Source organism: Sceloporus occidentalis, unplaced genomic scaffold (assembly GCF_023333645.1).
Source record: "Sceloporus occidentalis isolate IW3139 unplaced genomic scaffold, rSceOcc1.0.p SCAF_68, whole genome shotgun sequence".
NCBI lineage: Eukaryota > Metazoa > Chordata > Lepidosauria > Squamata > Phrynosomatidae > Sceloporus > Sceloporus occidentalis.
The window spans coordinates 167,047-188,613 of NW_028317048.1; the positions used below are offsets into that span (position 1 = coordinate 167,047).

The 21,567-nt window shown below is 39.1% G+C and overlaps 1 protein-coding gene across 8 annotated transcripts in view; it reads right to left on the bottom strand.

The window, feature by feature from the left end:
- The window catches only part of LOC149286464 (serine/threonine-protein kinase DCLK1-like), a 132,737-nt gene that overhangs the window by 64,292 nt on the left and 46,878 nt on the right, over positions 1–21,567 (bottom strand). For 3 of the 8 annotated variants that reach the window (XM_089493877.1, XM_089493878.1, XM_089493882.1), the window contains exon 4: positions 7,864–7,980. In XM_089493877.1, coding sequence (XP_089350003.1) covers positions 7,864–7,980 — 117 coding nt within the window. Of the gene's footprint in view, positions 1–945; positions 955–7,850; positions 7,981–21,567 lie in introns of all 8 variants that reach the window. The other 5 variants (XM_089493885.1, XM_089493884.1, XM_089493883.1 and 2 more) reach the window with 2 other exon arrangements.

The following is a 21,567-nucleotide window of genomic DNA, read 5'->3' on the forward strand; positions in this document are numbered from 1 at the left end:
AGACATTATGTATTGTATCTTTCAGTTGATTCCAACATTACTATGACGCTGCCACAGTAAATTCCGAGTAAACTCCAGTTTCAAGGCCCCTTTCAGTATTCTAACACACATTTTAAAACACTCAACCAACAAACTGTGATTTGGCCTTCGATAAGGGCGTTTGTTCATGCCGAAACCAGTCGGTGTTTCCAGAAACAAAGAGGAGAACTGTTTTTGACTATTATCCTGGCTGAGTGTTGTGCTTTTCTTCATATCATGATTGAGGGTGATACATTTGTATCCAGTGAGTACCCACTCATCAGTTTCCCCTGTCTCTCTCATTGACCCATGTCATCTCCCTGTTTGTAACTTTTCAGTCAATTATAAACATAAAAATAATATATATATATATGTACATGGGGCCTCTCTGAGTTTGACCTGGAGTCTCCAGGTAAGTTTATTCTTTCTCTTGGTAGGACAGCGGAATGTGACCATGCCCAACCCCGCTCTCCTCTGCCCCGCTCTTACACATGACTAGCTCTACTCTACAAGCAGCTAGCCCTACCCCTAGAAAGAGCTCCGGGTTGCCTACCTTGGGTTGGCAGGTATGATGATCTATGGATATAGCCAATGCCTTGTTTCTGATTATGACATCATAGCAAAACCAACAAAAGTTGGTCTGTTCCAACTTTTTAAAACAGTTTTAAAAATATAATTGCTAGTAGTGTTCAATGTCCAAAGTTTTCACAGTAATAATGCTTTCATCATATAGAATTTTACTGCATTCATAGAATTTGCTGAGGGACATTTAATTGCCATGTAACGCAAAAGCAGGTTATGAAAGGCTTTTGCCATAGAAACCCATCTTGCTAGAAATACTAGGGTGAAGATTAAAAGGGGTAGGATGCATTCATTCTAATCTTCCAGAAATGCAAAAGGATGGACAGCTCTATAAAGAGTCCACACTGTCTTCATCTGCTGTTGAAACGCACCATTTATCAGACTTTATCTCCATGTTAAATACATCAATTTGCACCCCTGTCCTCAAACCAAGTGTACCAAACCCCTGTACTAGAAGCGGAAAAGGCTGGGTAGATAGAGGCCTGGCAATTACTCGGCTAGAGCACTAGCTAATGGACTCTGACTGACATATTCCACCCGTGGCATCACTTCAGAAATCATCAGAACGCACTTACAGATAATGAGAGTATTGTGAGTTTTTTGACTTGAATTTCAGAAAATCATCAGTCAGCAGTAAATGTGAGTCAGTTTTAGCTTTTGATGCATTAACACTTTGTTAAAGAAGCAGAACCAAACTGATGTTTTTAAATGTATTTATCTGCTCTCTGGATATCATTTACCTGACCCATATTTGTTTAAGATGAATGTAAAATTGCCCATGTAAAGGCATGGTTTAACATATCAACCAGTATTTATCCCAGTGGCACTTTTAACCGACATCTCAGAATTAACCGACTCGGCAACTCAATAACAGATGTTATTATTACCCAATCATTCATTTATCAACCTTGGAAGAATGAGGGACTAGGTTGACTTTGCCCAGTTTTGATTCTGTGACCCTAAGCTGCCTCCTATTGTTTTATCAATATACAGATTAATACACTAGCCGTTATACTGTACTACTTTACTATTTATTGAGAACAAATGTGCTTTAGGACGTGAATGGATTGAACATACATGATATTGGATGAGAAGGGCCTGGCTCGCAATTTCCATTCCAGTTCATCCCACAGATGTTCGATGGGGTTGAGGTCAGGGCTCTGTGCGGCCGGTCACACCAAACTCATCCAGCAATGTCTTTATGGAGCTTGCTTTGTGCACCGGGGAACAGTCATGCTGGAAAAGAAAAGGGTCTTCTACAAACTGTTCCCACAAAGTTGGAAGCAGAGCATTGTCTAAAATGTCTTGGAATGCTGGAGGACCCTGGTGAGGTCAGCTTCCCATTTGGGCTCAAAAGCTTTTAATAAAATTTCCAAGACGGTTATGCTTTGGTTTTCAGGTTGGGCCCTGGAGCAATTACACAGAAAGGGCCCTATCTCTTGATTTCCTGCATTTAGCAAGTTCTTTTTTTCTCTGCTTTCTTCCTCTTGCATTCTTTTTTCCTATTCTTTCTCTCTCTTTGGCAATTTCTTTTGCAGTGTCACTTGCTGTCGTCTTTGTCTTGCTTTTTTTTTATTTCCCCTTTTTTTATTTTGCTTGTCCGCCTTTTACATTTTTACTTCCGTTCTGCCACCCCACACATACATACACACAGTACTTAGCACATCCTCAACTTGCCTCATGTTATGTTCTTTGTGGTCTATAATTTTCTCCATGTGCTCCGCTGTTAATCAGGCCCTACTGAGGGCTATTGAAATATATGATTGCACCTATTTCAGCAGCATAGCAGAAAGCCAAGAGACAATTTTGTAGGAAGCCACTGCTTCTTAAAAAATGGAAATGTAGTCTGAATCATAGAAAAGGGCAGAATGAATGAAACATTTGAAGTATAAACCCTGCTTCTGGTTTATGACATCCATGGTCGGTCTCTTTATTATTCATAGGTAAGGGGAAGTCTCTAGCTCACCACTGCTGCCAACTAAATGCAGTCTTATACAATTTGTGTCCCCACTAGGCAGCAAAAACGAGCTTCAGCAACATTCAGTGACAGCCGGTGTATGTATGAGACCTCTATTGTAGCTACTACAATAGAGGTCTTTTCTCTTTGTTGAATGCAAGAAGTAAAGCGGTTTTAGGTTAAAGACAGTGGTGGCTCAGCCTACCGCTTCAGACCTATGCTATAAGTGCAGATGCAGCACACACATCCCATCATAATCGGCTCGCCTGCGTACCTAGCGCCATACCCCTCAAACTGGGCGGCTGTCACCATAGACCATTATCCATCTGTCACAACTCAAGAACTTTGCAAGGAATAGCACAGCAACTCATCAGCTTTGTCATGGCTACGATTCCCAGTACCCTCAGCTCAGCTGAAATTGTAAGAAATGTTTGTATGTGTGTATATTGTGCTAACATAATTACAAAAGGGTTTTCTAATGATCAATTAGCATTTTAAACTTAAACTTGGATTAGCGAACACAACGTGCCATTGAAACACAAAAGTGATGGGAGTGATAAAGCGCTTCTGTACGCCTGTGAAGATATTCCAGTAAAAATCAGCCGTTTCCAGCAACAATAGTCATTTACAACAGTCATTTACGTTCACACTGTAAAATTTGCTTTTCTATCAAAAACAAGGACATTTCTAAGTGGCCCTAACAATAGTGTGTATACATATATATAATTTGATTTATTAGAAATTAACAGTTTTACTATTTACAAATCATTGTTCGGAGGTCACTTGCACTGAAGGAATGACAATAGATGCGTCATGCTACTTGGCAGTATTGTATAGCAGCAAAAAAGCACAGTCATTATTTAATATTTTCAGTTTTCTGTATTAAAATATTAAACATCTCCCTCTCTGTGATCTACATCTCCATAGACAATCTGAACTTAAAGCACTACAGGCTACATGTTGGGGCAGCCTGTACTGTGCATGTATTAATGAACCGTCATTTACCTCAAGGTTATTGGTGACGTTAAGTAGTAAGAGATAGGGATCAGGACGTATGATGACATTTGTTATAGCAACCATATAATGATAGGAAAGATAAATGTGTGATCTTTAAAGAGGAATTACAATTAAAATGAGTCATCTTTCACAGATAGAAAAACCATGGCTTCAAGCTCTTTACATAATGCTATGTAATATTGCTCTCTATGGGCACATTGCTTTATTGGCTCCTTAAAGTTTATTCATGGCTTCTAAGTTTTATGTGAATATGCCCAACCCAGGCAGTGCCATCATTGGGCAGTGGGCCTCCTGCCCCAGGCCTCACACTCAAGAGGGCCTTGCAGTGCCTCTGCTTACCACTCTCTATCTTGGTTTGCATGAAGATCACTAAGATATGACACTTTTCTGAAACCTACAGAGACCACAAGCTGTAAGGACTCCCTAAATAAGGACAAAGGGCCCAGCAAATCCTGAGTTAAGCCCTAAGACCAGGCCCTTAGAATTAGTGCCATAATGATATTACAATTAGTGCCATCTTGGGTGTGGAATCGGACCAGGAGGTCCAGCCCAGGGAGTCGTAAGATCAAGCTATGGTTTTGTAGCAACACAAATCGTGTCCTGATTTGGACACATGAAATGTCAACTCTCCACCAAAGCAAGAACACTATGTGATGGGGGAGCGTCAGTCTGTTTCTTTGTCCTACTATCTGTCTTTGATTGTGAGCTAATCAATTACACACACTCCTATGCACCATCGTTCTTTATTCATACTGTAAATCATGGAAGATTCTGTATCACATTGCTTTTCAAATCTGCGTGTGTCCATGTGGGCTTTCTGGAAATGATTACATAAAGGGGATGAGCAACAGAATCTTCAAGTGATATCAGGATACATAAATAGTAAAAACATTTGAGCAGAGGTGTAACATAGGTTTCTTGATGTCCAAGTGGGCCCTGTGAAGCTGGCACTAATGGCATCTGCTGCTAATGATAATGATTTATAATAATAATATATAACTTAAATATGGTGGGGTCTTGCACTTCCTATGTAATCAACTAAGTTATGATTTGGATTAAACATGATCACCATCCTGATGGAATATCTGATTGGACATCTAATATATCTTGCAGACATGTAGGAACAGGCATAAGGGTACATGTCTGTGTGCTTCTAATAAATTCTCCCCAAGTGTCTGGATTCAGAACTCTACTAGCAGCTGTCTATGCCAATGGCACACCATTCCTTAGGAGGTGGAACCAAATGTCCCCTCGGTTTCCAGGGTTTTTTTTGCTCAGAGAACACCTTGCATAGTGTAGGGGTGACTATGGGGGCATAGATTTTATCGGGACAAACCTCTTAATTATTGAATTCAGGTGTTTCAGGTGTTTCAGAGCCAGGCCTTCTCATTCAACATCAGTGTCTGACCTCACAAATGCTCTACTAGATGAATGAGCAAAAAACCCCACAGAAACACTCCAAAATCTTGTGGACAGCCTTTCGAACCATTTGTGGCCCATAATATTTTTATAATAATTAAAATACACTTTGTAAACATTACATATTTCTCTTATGGTTGTTAAAAGTTATATATTGTTATTAGAGTTTATTATAGAACTATAGAAACAGTTTTTGTGTATCTGGATGCCTATTAATGAGACCAGAAAGTAAAAGAAACATTTGTTATCAATGTTTAATTCTATTTGGCAATAGAGTCATCTATTATAAAAAGTAAATTATTAATACGTCAGTTGGAGTTGTGATTATGTTTGTTGAATAGAATCTAAAAAAACCCCAAAAACTGAAAAAAAGAATGTTTAATTGTCCACTGTGCTTCCCAGTAATACATTTCCCTATTTTTATTTAAAAAAAGTAAGTATAAAGCCATTAATTAATTTTGGGGGGCACACGTCCATTTAAGAGGGAAATGGGCGGAGAGTTCTTGTGTAATAAAATTGTTAGGCTCTTTTCTCCAAACTTTGCTATATAGGAAGTAACTTGAAGAGTCTATATATACTCCGACGGCAGATCGGGTGCTGCAATGATATCTCCTGGCCTTGGCCGGCTGAGCACAACCCCCACAAACTGCATTAGAAGGCGCTGCGGACCTTTAAGGCATGGAGCCTGGGATATGACTTCATATTTTAGTGCTCAGTGTCTTAAAGGTACAGCGCATCTGTTAACGTGGTGCAGATGCCCACCAATGAGGAGCTGACATATAAAAGTTAATATGTCTCTTGGGTGCTGCAGAGTGTGTACAGCAGCAGTATAAAAAAAAATGAAACATATGGCTGCTCATATACAGCCAGGAACTTTATTTTTTGGTGGCTGCCCACTTAGTTTGGCCCTGGTAATTCTTATAAAATTACCCCACCAGTTCAGCTGCTGCTCCTCAACAGAAATATGATCTATTTACTTCTAGTTACTGTTTAACTTCTTTTTTTGCAGAGGAAGAATGATGGAACTGTTGTATCTGTTTACTATATTGCAGTCCAACACCTATCCATGGAGATTCCTATTACAAAAAAATACTGCAGTTTTTCTGAAGTAATACTGCAGTTTTTTGGACATGAAAAAACTGCAATACTGCACTTTTAGTGCAGTATTACTGCACATTTACTGCAGTTTTACTGCATTTGTACTTCACTGTACTGCAGTTTTACTGCACATTTACTGCACTTTTTTTTTTATATTGCAAACCTGCAGTTGTGCTTCAATGTACTGCAGCTTTATTGCATTTGTACTTCCGTACAAAAATAACTGCAGTAAAACAGCAGTACAGTGAGGTAAAAATGCAGTAAAACTGCAGTAAATGTGCAGTAATACTGCAGTAAAAGTGCAGTATTGCAGTTTTTTCATGTCCAAAAAACTGCAGTATTACTTCAGAAAAACTGCAGTAATTTTTTTTGTAAGGGTCTGCTCAGGGTGCCGACGCTATGTGAGAACTACACACAGACATGGATAATGCCGTATCAATCTGAGCACCATACAGTGTTCATTCTGACATATTTATACATATAGATGTAGAATTGTAAGGCAGTTAAAAACATCTGTTTTTGTTTTTTTTTGCTGTAGAAAATACATGATTCACGTACAGGGGAAATATAAAAACCTATAAGCCAAACCTATCAAACCAAAACATAATTATTATCATGGAAGCACAATGATTGCTCCACTCAACCTTTTTATTGACACGCTCTATGTGGAACTATATGAGTAACACAATAATGTTAAAGTTGTGACTAGGAAACAAAACAAAAAGTTAAAAAACCCTAACAATTAGGTTTACATATAAAAAACAATTCTAGTGTAGCATGATCAGTTCCTGTTTGAGAAAGTACTCCTGCCAAACTGACTGAATTCTGTCTCGAGAAATATGATTACATTAATGTAGGGAAATATGTTGGTTTGAAAAATATTGTTCATTGTGATAATTTAACATCTTTACCATATCACCTAAACGTAGATAGGAAGATAAAAGGAATGAGGTAATCTCCTCTGACAAGTTCTCACAAGGATGTATGAGTCTTCTATTCCGGAACTTTTTGGTGTGAAATAGGTGCAAGGGATACTGTTGTCACCCATATATTACTTCTACATGGTGCTGTGTTATTATTATTACCGTTATTACTTAAAATGCATTGCTCATCTCCTCGTTCTTCAAAGGGTTAAGTCACCGTTTTGGAGTGTACTCATGGACTAGTTTAAAATATTCACTTCTGCATTCATTTAAAATGCAGGTCAAGGCTAAGTAGACTTTCTAAATAGATCTATCTATCTGCTTTTGCTATGGGGTATGTAGTATACATGTACTCTGCAAGAAGGATATTAAAGAAATAAACATTTCCATAACATTTCTGTTCTGTCCCAATTTTGCTCATACCTGGCCCCCGCAGAGTTATGATGGACAGCCCTGGAACAAAGAGGCAAGTTCCAAGTACTGAACCCTTCGGTATGCTAAAAACAAGGGGCCAGGAGGCCAGTGCTCTCTGATATAGGCTCCTGCGAGAGGTAAGCATGTGTTTGTGCATGTTTCTACTCCTTTTTTTTACTTTTTTGTGTATGTATTTCATCTTACCATGCTAATAGTATGGTTTATTTTTCAGCTATAACCACAAACTAAAAGAAAATCAATGCTTTTTTTTCTACCAAGTTTTAAACCCCAAATCTTTAGCTAGCTTTATGCCTACCCCACTTACACTAATAGCCCCTTGATGTGAACAAAAAGACATGGTTTTCTAAAGACATGTCACGCTTACTCCAAACATGTCCATAATTGCTGTTTCACATGCAAACGCAGAAAATGTACCTGAGCTTGTTGATGCAGGTGACTTGCTGCGCCGCGATGGGCCTGGACTCTTGGTGGTACTTCTGCGTGGCACGCCAGGAAGCTTGGTGTATGAAGTGGACTTCACAACGCGGCACTCTGAAAGGAAGAGCAGTTTGTTAGAGGCCATTTTATAAAATGTTACCAATATCAAATTAAGATTAAGCTTGAATTTACTCTACACCAACACATTTTTGCATTGTTTTAGGTTTTTTCATGGTCTCCGTAGAAGCGCACAATGCTATATTGCATTAGCATTTAAACAGCATTACCTATAAACACAATGGGTGAACACTCTGAGGCTGCTTTATAATGTCTCCAACATTCCATGTCTCGGAGAGCTGAAAATATATGGGGGGGTGTTGACCCCTGGGCTGCTTCAATTTAAAACATTTGGTTCACTGACTGTTGTCAGCCCTCACATGCTCTCAATTCATTTCAGTGTCACTTATGTATGTCCTCCTTGTCTCCCCTCCCTTATGATACTCTTTTTTCTTTTAGAACTGATTTCCAGGTTATTCCATAATTTTGCATGGTTCTACTTACCTTGGAACCTATTATGTTTCTACTATCAATTTGCTAATTAATCTCTTTCAATGAGATATTAAAGGTCAAGTTAAACACATAAAGTAAGCAATGAAAAGAATTAATAGGTGTATCATGTTAAGTATAAAGGGTATAGGACCACTAATAAGCACTGTAATGACATTTATTCTACCACAAGCAGTAGGCAACGGTTCAACCCCTTCTGGGTCTTTTCTCAAGCTTCATGTAAAATACCTTGTGAATGTAAGAAAGGTACTGACATCTTCCTGGGTGAAGGATTGAAATGTTAGACAAAAAATAGCTTTAGGAGAGGAAGTATTTTATGGGAGACATTGGACAGAACAGAGACAATAAGGAAAGAATATCAACTTGGACTTCTGGACCTGTTAACATCGAAATCTGGGGTCCTTGCTAATTATATAGGATACATTTGTAATTGGGGCGGACATCGTTTAGATAAAAATACCTAATACAAGGACCATATGGAACGTTCTTGTACTGTCACACACTAGAACATGGCGAAAAGAACTCCAAGCAAGTGCCAGGCGAGCGTTGTGGGATGCCTGGGCATGGTTAGCAAAATTGGGAATGTAACAAAGGTTATCTATACAATCATGATGGAGGAAAGTTGGGAGAAAATAGCTTAAACAGAATGTAAGGAGAGGTAGTGATTACCAGAAGATAAAGAGAAAGGGGCAGTTATATGTCTGTCCAATATGTAAATTACAAATTAAATATAATTGGAACTTTGGCAAAAATAAGTGTAATTTATCACACCAATGATTAATATGAACAGTAATAACAGGTTTGACATTGCTTTACTCTGGCAAGTGGAAGTAATTATCTCTGGGATGTATTGCCGGGCCGTATAGTAACTAAATGCCTGCCAATGAAGGACGTATACGTGGGAAGACCTTCCTTCAAAATCCATTGTTTAATGGTAACATTTCTGAATTAAATGCCCTTTTTGGATTATTTTAATAAATTACTTGATGACTATCATCAAATGAATCATAGTCCAGAGTGTTTGCCGATTTCCAATGTATCCCCTTTATTAATAGAAATCATTTAAAATAACTATTTTTAGATTAACTATAACATCATATAGTTTTTTATTCCATTTTTACCATCTGTCTAGATAAAAATGCCAAGTACTTTATCATCCTTGATGGTACCATTTGTAACCAACAATCAAAAATTTACTATTTGTTCACGTCAAAGTTACTAATCATATTTCATGTATATCTCCCAGACCTATGACGTGCCCAAGTTACGAGTAAACAAATGCCAAGGGTGCCGCGCTGCCATGTTCACTTCATTGTTGTAAATTCTATTACTACAGAGTTAAAGTACGAAGGGAGAGATCCTGAAGGAAAAGTATTTAAATACATTCCATTTTATTGGTGTCATCAAGTTTGCTCATCATAATAATCATGAACACTGTAGTCAAGTGAGGTTAATGGATGTGGAAATCCATCAGAGGTGATTCAATTCAGATTAAGGGGCTGACTTTTTACAATAGTAACATAGTAACATAGTAACATAGTTCATAAGGTTGAAAAAAGACCAAAGTCCATCAAGTTCAACCTATATACATATTGTGTCCCTACTGTGTTGATCCAGAGGAAGGCAAAAAAAACCCTTATGAAGCAGATGCCAATTGCCCCATACCAGGGGGAAAATTCCTTCCCGACTCCAAATATGGCAATCAGAATAAATCCCTGGATCAACGTTCTGTCCCTATTAATCTAATATCCATAACTTGTAATATTATTGCTTTCAAGAAACACGTCCAGGCTCCTTTTGAACTCTTTTATTGAGTTTACCATTACCACTTCCTCTGGCAGAGAGTTCCATAATCTCACCGCTCTTACTGTAAAGAACCCCCCGTCTATGCTGGTGTAGAAACCTTCTTTCCTCCAGCCGTAGAAGATGTCCCCTTGTTATAGATACAGTCCTGGGTATAAATAGGTCCTGGGAGTGATCTCTGTACTGTCCCCTTATATATTTATACATAGTTATTAAATCCCCCCTAAGCCGTCTTTTTTCCAAACTAAATAACCCTAATTCTGATAATCTTTCTGGGTACTGTAGTCCTCCCATTCCCCTTATTACTCTGGTTGCCCGTCTTTGAACCCTCTCCAGCTCCACTATATCTTTCTTGCTGGTGCCCAGTACTGTACACAATATTCCATGTGTGGTCTGACTAGTGACTTGTACAGTGGTAGAATTATTTCCTTGTTGTGGGCATCTATGCCCCTTTTGATGCACCCCATGATTTTATTTGCCTTAGCAGCAGCTGCCTGACACTGGTCGCTACAGGTAAATTTACTGTTAACTAAAACTCCTAAGTCCTTTTCCATGTCAGTCGTCCCCAGTGTTTTCCCATTTAATACATATTCCCAGCCTGGATTTTTCTTCCCCATGTGCATAACCTTACATTTATCTGTGTTGAACCTCATCTGCCACATCCCAGCCCAAGCCTCCAACCTGTGCAGATCCATTTGTAATCGTGCACTGTCCTCTATTGTGTTAACCACGTTACAGAGCTTAGTATTGTCTGCAAAGATTGATACTTTACTATACAATCCCTCTACAAGGTCATTAATAAATATATTAAAAAGAATAGGACCCAAAACTGACCCCTGTGGTACCCCACTAGCAACAGTAACCCACAATATCCCAGATATTAGACAAACAGTGACATCTAACCCTCTAATTACGATGACACTGGCCACCCATCTGGCGTTCCAGCTAGATACAAAATTAATTAGGACTAATAGACCATAAATGTATTATTATAATGCATTGTAAAAGCTGTAACCTGTTTATTAATAGGTTTAAATTATATGTGGAGAGAAGACAATAGCCTGAGACATCAAAGACTTTCTGGCAGACTGGTTTCCAAAACAGAGTATTATATCCTCATTAAGAGTTCAAAGATTATGGATGAGGAAAGCGACTAATTTTTGCCTCCCCTGTGGCAAGTTTCCCTAGGATTACGGTTCTAGACTGCCCTTGTGGGCGATATCGGTCTTATATGCTGATCTGACCTCTGAATTGTCACAGATGAGCTAAGATTTGAAACTTCCCTGCATATTACACACTGCACCGAAAGCTATTAACTCTGCTCTCTTTTGTACAATAGCAAGCCAGGATTTAAATATCTTAGCCTGCAATAAAGGGTATTCAACTCCTTTGCCCAGGATAGCAATATATATTTTTATATATTACACTAAATAAATCTAACAATACTATATTGGTCTTCTAGCGCGATAAGGCTCATGAAGAATGTTTCAAGTAAACTGTGAGTTTTATTTATACCCCAAAACAAAAACCTAATTAATTCACTCGAAGCCCTGTCTTGCTTACAGTTTGCTGGCCCAGGCTAACCAGCCCAACGATTCACTAACTTCCCCGCCAGCGCCAGAGGAGCCAGGTTCTGGAAACCTCCCCCAGACAGCAGGCTGGCCCAGGTAAGTACTACCACTCTTGGGTGAGGGATTCTTTGCTCTCTTTGCCCTGGGAGCAGAGGGGATTTAAATGGCCAGCACCTGTACCTCCATGTAGGCTTCATAGAAATCCGTCCTGTACACATCTAATCTTTTACAAAATCTTGGAGGGGGATGGAACATTGGGCCACTCTGCCTTCCAATTGCTCCACCCCGGAGACCCATATTCATGATTTGTACACCACCTGTGCACACAATCATCTCCCTATGCAGGTTACAGTTTAATTATGGCAACTAATATGATAGATCGCAATAAAAGACCAAATATATTTTGTTATCCTTGCCGTTAATATATGGTATTATTTATGAATACACACTACATAAATATAATACATACTATATATATAATATATATAACAGCACACATATATTGAACACACACACATATACATACGCACACACACCATGAGAAGCAGCAGTTATAACTTCGAGTCTCAGGATTTGCATGATTGTCCATCTGCTCTAACTTAAGCCTTCCCTAGGAGGTTTACCTGTTCTGGAAGCGGATTGCTCCTGCCAGTTTTGTAAGGATGGGGTAATTAGAAGGTAGGACATTTCAGGGTAGGAAGTAAATCTCAAATAGGTACAATGATAATTTATTTTATGTTAGTATAGCATTGATCCCAGCTTTTTTACAACTTTTCCTTTTTTTTACAAAATATATACCGTATTTGCTCGATTATAAGACGAGGTTTTTTCCAGAGCAAATGCTCTGAAAAATACCCCTCGTCTTATAATCAGGGTCGTCTTATAATCAGACCTCAAATAGGTCTGATTATGAGACTAAGATCCAGATCCCCCGCAGCGATGCAGGGGACCTGGATCCTCCTGTGTTACCCCCCCCCAACTTACCGGTGGTTCTGAGTCCCCGGTGCTTAGTCAGGGCTGCGTGTAGAGCTCTACACGCTGCCCGGACTAAGCACTGGGGACCCAGATGCAGGGGACCTGGATCCTCCTGTGTTATTCCCCCCCCCCAACTTACCGGTGCTTCTGAGTCCCCGGTGCTTAGTCCGGGCTGCGTGTAGAGCTCTACACGCTGCCCGGACTAAGCACTGGGGACTCAGAAGCACCGGTAAGTTGGAGGGGGGGGCATAACACAGGAGGATGCAGGGGACTTGGATCCTCCTGTGTTATGCCCCTCTCCAACTTACCGGTTGCTCAGATGCAGGGGACCTGGATCCTCCTGTGTTATGTGCCCCCCCCAACTCAGAAGCACCGGTAAGTTTGGAGGAGGGAGGGGGGGTGTTAAATGGGGGGTGTAAGGCATTTCTGGAGGCAGAGTGCTCTGTGAAATGCCTTTTAACCCCCTTAAAGCCACTCTGCCTCCTGAAATGCCTTTTAACCCCCTAAATGCCAGAGTGGCATATAGGGGTATAAGGCATTTCTGGAAGCAGAGTGGCACATAGGGGGTCAAAAGGCATATCATGGGGCACAGTGGCATATAGAGGGTTAAAAGGCGTATCATGGGGCACAGTGGCATTTAGAGGGTTAAAAGGCATATCATGGGGCACAGTGGCATATATGGGGTATAAGGCATTTCTGGGGCAGAGTGGCAAGCCTGGGGGCAGATGTGCATAACTGGGGGGGCAGGTTGAAAAAAAAGGAAATAAAAACAAAAACATAGTTAATATTCAGATTTTGGGGGGTCGTCTTATAATCAGGGTCGTCTTATAATCGAGCAAATACGGTATTTAAAAAAAAGAAACTGTCTCTGATGGATGATCGGATGGGATCCTGGTATATCATCCATTTTAAAAGGAATTCCTAATCAAATTACTTGATCAGATTGTATCAGAGGAATTCTCAGGGACACAATGATTCAAAAAAAGCATCACCTTGCTGCCTCTGATTTCATGAATCATTGGTCTTTCTTTTCTCACTCAAGTACAATCATTCATTTTCAAGGACAGCCCGCAGTCTCATCATTAATGCTTATCTAATTCCAGACCAGCGGTATGAATGGGAATCAAGTTATCCACATGTTGACGAGGGTTTGTTTTCTATTTATGGGAGTTGTTTCCGTAAGTCTCAGATACGACAGTCTGAACAAACAAACAAAAAAACAAACAAAAGGATATATTCTACTCCTTAACCTTAAGAGTTTTTTCTAATTTTTGTTTCATTTTGTAAAGTACATTTGTTATAAATTTTAAAAGCGATCTTATCACAGCAGCACCAATCCAGTGATCGGACCTTTCCATCAGTCGCTACTGTCTTAAAATAAAATCTGTTCCTACGACTAATGTAGTAGTACTATTATTATTATTATAATTATTTATATAGCGCCAACAATTTACGCAGCCCTTCCTACAGCCCTTCTTACAATACATAAAACCATCCCTGTTTAGTATATAAGCTGGGATTGTTTTGTAAGATGTTGTTCAAGATGCCAATAGATCTTCAATTGTACAACCTAACATAATTCATCTTTTTTTGTCTTCTTTTTCTATATGATCCCTCTATCTGAATAATTAATGCAGAGTAAAATGATCTAGAACATGACTGCAGTGCAATGCAAAATCAAGAGATGGATTGCAATAATGACAGCTTATTTGTTTACCCATATTCACCTCTCAAACAGTCCGTATCTGGGCTCAATAAAAAAAATGTATTGGTATAATTATATCCAATACAGGAAGACTGCCGATCAGGGCTATTAAACCTAATAGCACAACTGGCAAAAAAAATGAACAAATAAAATATATATATACATCCACATAGTTTGACCATCATTAACATACTGAATTAATGAATCAATTATTTTGATCCATTTTTAAATGTTTTCTGCTATAATAATGCATTTGTTTGAAGGAACATTAAGCAGAAAACAATCCATCTACATGGATATATCCATATTAATGAGCACTGTGGAAACTTTAGATAGTACTGGCAAAAAATATACATAAAAAGCAAACTTTTCATTATACACCAGGCTATTCTAAGTACTCAAGCAAGGAAAAAATGGCGCCATTCAAAATAACCCTAATATAAACCTAATGGCTAATAGTATCCATTGTATTCTATAACAGACTAGAATAGTGGTATACATCATAAAAGTGTATCTCACCTTTGCTAGTATTGTGTGAATCCATTCAGTGTACAGTTTTTATTCATCACCAGCCAGCGTCTGAATGTAGAGTGTAGTAGACAATGGCCACTGGTGGCCCCATTACAATAAAGCATATATTTAGTGTCTTAGCAACAAAAAATATGCAAAATCTATAAAGCATCAAAAGATTATTACTGTTGCTATAATTATCATTATTTATAAAGTCCAAATTTCCAAACTTTATAAAAGTTATTACAAACCCATCGGGCAGACACAAAAAAATGGAAAAGATTGGATCTAGTTTACACAAGGAACAGAAACATAGAAAGACACAGATAACTTCAGCACTTGGACAGCTCCGCTATGGTGCTATTGCATTTCAGTACCAGCTGTTTCATTTGTTCACCTCTCAGCATGGACTGTCTAAGTCCAGGGTGTCCAACCTGCGGCCCTCCAGCTGCTGCAGGACTACATCTCCCATACTCCTCAGCCAGCCCCTGAGCTGAAAGGGCATTATTGGAGATGTAGTCCTGCAGCAGCTGGAGGGCCGCTTTTTTTTTTAGATTTAGAGTATTTAACAAAATACACAGTTTAGTTCTGATTAAAGCTGTTCTGTCACTTTTCCCAAATGTGAAATGTTACAGTTCTCTACAATGAGTAAACCCATGCAATGTTTTTTAGCGATTAGAATGAGAATCTAAGTATTGTTCTGTTTGATGATTTTTTTCCCATTGAGTAATTGCTCCTGTATTTTTAAGTTGCAGCTTGAAAAAAGGTTTTAACAATTCTGGTTTTACCACCTTTTGCCAAATATCTTGGCTACCATGAGGTAAAACAGCCCCTTTTAACCTAAACTTTCCAAAGTATCCACCAGCTGTAAAGTTAATTCATGATTGTAAGCTTGCGAGCAGGGCTCTCTCCACCAAATGTATCGGTTTGTCTTAGTCTGTCAATTCTTGTCTTGTCATATCCCTTGAATTTATGTATTGTATTAAGCGCTGCGTAAACTGTTGGCGCTATATAAATAAAGGATAATAATAATAATAATAATAATGTACAGTTCATTTAATAATTTATAGTGTGTTAATAATATTTCCATTCTCAGGGGTGCTATCATCAATATCAAATGCCATGTTTATTCTTGTACCACTAGGAAGGAAATGTCATATGTAACAATTTAATGAGATCTGCAATTGTGAAGTTTTTAATTCCCCACAATAAGTGGAATATATCTGCATATCTATAATGTATTACTAACTCTCAGAAATATGCAAAATTAGTCTTTCAGCCCGCTTCTTGCTGTGGAATCAAGATAAGATAAAAATCAGTAATTAGTATTAACCGACCATAAAAGCAGAAATATAAACTTAAGTGAATAATGAATGTTCTGTAAACATGGAAAGCTATTCAGAAAATGTTATAATTGGAAGAACACTTAGTGTGTCATTCTATTGTATAGGGCTACTGTACAACTGAAAGAAATGTTATAATAAATGGACTATTGTCGGTGGAAATGGGTTATTGTGTGGGAAGGACTAAAAAACACCTCTGCTTCCATGCGCTAAAAGGAGTATCAAAGGGGATTGGCAGTGGTGGGATGGCTCGGTAGACCCGTCCAAAATCGTTCACAAGGTCCCAGGGAAGGCAGAAACACAGCGGGTTAAGCAAAGCTACACCATGCGCAAGCAACCAGAAAAAAAGAATGCTGCAGGTGAGGTAAGGGAGTGAGGGAGCGAGAAAGAGAGGGTAAGTTAGTATTTATTTATGTATGTATGACTGTATGTATGTTAGAGTGAATGTGTGTGTGTGTGAGCATGAATGTGTATGTGTCAGCGTAGATGTGTATGTGTAAGTGTGTGTTAGCATGAGTGTGTATGTGTGAGTGTGTTTTAGCATGAACTTACGTGTGAGCAGATATGTGTAAGTGTTTGGAAGTGTGTGAGCATGGATGTGTATGTGTGCGTGTGTGAGTTTGGATGTGTATGGGTAAATGTGTGTTAGCATGAATGTGTATGTGTGTGAGAGGAAGAGGGAAAGGGACCATCCAGATGCTGACAGGGATCAGTCCTTCTTGGGACACAATAGCTAAAAGGATTAAGCCTCTCAGAGCAAGCTTAGCTCCTACCCAGGCCCCCCATGTACCGGAGGGAACCCATAAAGTCACACTTCTTGATAGGGCCAAGGTAGGACTTGATTCAAAGCTAAAATTGTATCACAGAATAGGAGTATAGAAGCAGTGAGGTTTATTCACTATAAAGGTGTCGATAAGGTAAGTAAGCCTCTGGACTCCTTTTCTATGATACAATTTTAGCTCTGAATCAAGATACAGAGTGTACTGAATAATAACTATGAGTATACTACTGATTCTGAACATTGAATTAGAATGCTAATGTGCAAACTTGTCTTGTGAGGAACGTGATCCAAGCAATCCATTTTCGATTATCACTTAGAAAAATGATACAGATTATACTGCTGGTGTCAGTACTATTTCCGAACCTTATTGCGGAAGTAGCAAAATTTGGAGGAATTTAAGTTTTTTGGAGTGGGGGGGTAGTTAACTGGCATTTCTGATTGCTTCAAGAGAACACAGCAAGCTTCCTGCAGGCTGCTGATAAGGAGCAGTTTAGTCATGGAGTGAAATGTATCAGGGCAGGCCCTCATTTCATACCTTGCTCCTGAGAAACATCAAGTGCCAATTCACTCTCGGTGAGTTCATAATACAGATTTTTACTTAAATCAATCACCATAGAGAGAGCTGCAGAAATAAACAAACTATATTATCTAAAAGATAACAACAAATAATAATTGGGGTGGAGTTGTGTGCACCACAAACACTCAATTTACACATACGCTTATATATAGACAAAAGTATTGGGACACATCTCTTAATTATTGAATTCAGGTGTATAAAATCAAGCACCTAGCCGCATAGTCTGCATTTACTAACATTTGTGAAAAAAGCTCAGTGAATTCACGAGCGGTGCTGTGATCGATGCCACCTTTGCAATAAGTCAGTTTGTGAAATTTCTTCCTACTACATATACCACGGTATTAATGGAAAGTGGAAATGCTTAGGAAAAGTAGCAACTCAGCCACGAAGCGGAAGACCACGGAAAGTCAGAGAGCGGAGTCACTGAGTGCCGAGGCACATGGTGCGTAAAAGTCACCAACGCTGAAGATATCCAAACTTCCACTGGCATTAATATCAGCACAAAAACTGTGCGGCGGGAGCTTCGTGGAATGGGTTTCCATGGCTGTGCATGTACAATGCCAACATATAGTTTCCAAATGAGAGAAAAGTGAAAACACTGAAGACGCTATTTCCTTCACGTTTAAAAGAAAGACTGTCCTTTAGGGGTTAAGTGATTTATTTCTGTATATTATGTAGGCATTGCGACTTTTAGGGCTATAGATGATTGCGGTACACTTATGCCAATCAAAGATTCTCAGCTCCTAAAAAGAGGGGCATCATGGAAAGTAGGATTCTTGGGAGGAACTCTGTAAATGTATAAACAGATATGTTTCATTGGTGACACTAATAGAAAACGTACTATGTAATAATTAGTGCTGACTTGCGTGATGTGTTAAAGATCCGGTACCCTAGTCCAATAAGAGATTTAAAATGATGTAAATGATGAAAAGCCCCCCCCCCCCAAATGTTGTATGATTTCTTTTGCTGTAAGTTCAGGAGAGCTTGTTAAGAACTGGAAACTACATATCTGCTGATCTTGTGCCAGCTCTGGCCGACCTCAAAAGCCCATGTGATTTATGTACCATGGCAACTGCAGCTTTCCAGAATAAGTAAATACATCCTTAGAATACATTATGGTCTCCAGGGATCTTTTGAACATACATTGGTACACATTGGTACCCTTAAAGTATGTTCTCCGAATGCTGACTAGGAAAGCGCATCAAATGGTATACACGTATAGAAACGCTAATACGTACGTACTAGATGCCAATATGTAAAACCTGGCTTTGGGGATGTGGCTCAGACTGTTCAGTGCCTGGGAAGGTAGCCACAGTGCAGTTGCCCTGGAAAGGCTAAGCAGCAGCTGACACTCCTAGAGAAACCAATTTCAAATGCTCAAGCAGGTTAAAAATCAGAAACAGATGATTAACATATACGCAGAACTACATTTTTTTGAGGGGGTTGAAGGTCACTTAACCCGAGTGCTGTCTATTATTCTGCACTGCTCTCAAACGCACAGCCCCTGGAAATATGGAAAGTGTTATGTAGCAGCTGGCTTCCTCAGGGACAAAACTTGTCCCAGCCATGCTAGAGGCGGATTTACACGGCTCCGGGAGCACCGACGTCATGTCTGCGAAATCTAGACGCAAACAGTTTCACAGAGAGTTTACATGAGCCTCGGCCAGAAACCAGCAACTAAATGAGGCTACTGTATGCTCTGAGCATCTGGCTTACTGCTTTGCAACACAGTCGAGAAAAAAAATGTGCATTAGTTTTTATCATTGTGCATCTCCCTCGATGGCGTCTGTCCACATGTATTAGTGGTAGCTTATTATCACATGAAAACATGAGCACCATAGGAATGAAGACCGAGCACTACTGATTTCCTAAACTCAATTTCCTAGCATAACCAATATATATATATTTATTTAGTGACATTCTGAGGATGTCCCCAAAAATGTTCATATTACTCATTAACATTTATCTGGAACATTGACTTTACTATGGATTACTGGTTTCACTATGTCCAGTAATACAAATACAATTATAACATGGAGATAATTATTTTTTAAAGCTTTATGGATTCCTTTAGAACTGAATCTTGAAAAACTAATTCTTATATTACCAAACAAATCCAGCAATATATAGTGCATGAATCATAATAACTGATAATAACTAAACCTTTACACCCCCCACTCACAGCTCTTTCAGTGTATTCCTTATTGCCAATAGCACACAGAGCTCCCTATAGAATACATTCAAAGCTTCATGAGGTTGTTGCCAGGAGCATCAAACTCTAGCACATCTTCTCGATGTATCCATAGTTTGACCGCACTTTGATGATTTAGCAGATGGAGCCCATAGAGGTTCCCTGGAAATAATGTGGATCTCTGATAATTGAGAGAGGCAGATGGAGCTTTATTTTCTTTTTTTCTTAAAAAGAAGAAAAAAAACTTAAGAAGCAGTCATTTGTTGAGCAAGTAAAGCATATGGTAACCTGAATGAACCCTAAGACTCTTCTAGGATTGAAAGGGGTCTCCAAACCAGGTAATGGGTTTTGTGCTAAGGGTGTTTACTAGACAAAATGATTCAGACATTTTTTTGTTTAGTTTTTGGTCCATTAGTTTACAGACAACACATTTCATTACCTGCCCTTTTGGTTCCAATGAAATTTGGAGGACTTTACCATTTGAAAACAAAATTTGTTAGCACTCCCCTTCATTCACTCTCTTGCACTCTCTCACGCTTTCAGTCACATTCTTTCGCACTCTCCCACACTTTCATTCTGATACTCTCAATAACTCTCTCACATTCTCTCTCAATGTGACCTTCTCCGCCGACCACTTCTGTGTCCCTATCTCCTTTTCTGCAGCTCTGCCTTTTCTCTTGTCTCTTCTTTCCGTTCTATCTTCCTTCTTCTTTCTCCCTGTGTCTTGGAGGAATGGGGGTTGTCCTGGTGGCTCTGCCTTTTTACAGAAGTACTCCAATAGGCCAGTATAATCAGACAGATTTGCGGAGAAAAAGAGGTATAGAAACACTATTCTTTCGCTGTGAATCTGTCTTCATTATCCTGCTTCTTGAAGTACTTCTGCAAAAGAGAGCAAGGACTGCCTCTCCCCCGTTCCTATTCTTCTTTATCTCTTTGTTGTTTCCCTTCTCTTTTCTCTTCATTTTATTTCTCTTCTGCCTCATCTTTCTGCTCTACCCCTCTATTCACCCTCACTTGCATAAAACACTATATGGCAGAACACCATCAACCACACAACACTATCTGGAGGCTCCCTTGCATATTATTGGTCATGCTTGCCAGGACTTACTGCAAAGGTCCAATCATAGTACAGTTCGCTTTAAGTTGTGCCCAATATCACCAACTATCCCACATCTTAGATAGATACATATATAGATACACAGACCGATTATCTTACCATTTCTGTTCCCAAAGCTGTTACTTTTCAATATTTTTCAGTATCTGCCATCAACTTTTTTTAAATATCAGAAATATTGAGGATCAATCCTTGGTACTCTTAAAGTACAATAAAATAAGCCTCCTCGCTGCCATGGTGATGAGGAGGCATGGACCCCATTGTGTATCTCCCCTTCATCCCTTATCCCCTATGCCAAATGAGGCTGATCTGTTACCTGTCCCCTTCCCAATGAGGTGAGTAAAATTGCAATTTAGTGAACAGACCCAATTATGAATTTTATCCATTACTGGATATATTTATCTGCAAAAAGGGTTGATGTGGGTAATGTGTTAATAACTTGTGATGCCTAGCAGCGGATGTTCAACGTCATGAAACATTTGCCTTAACATATAATTGTGTAAAGATCACAGGTCAAACCCATTCCTCTTTGTCAGGGAATAGCACTAGTATTATATTCATAGT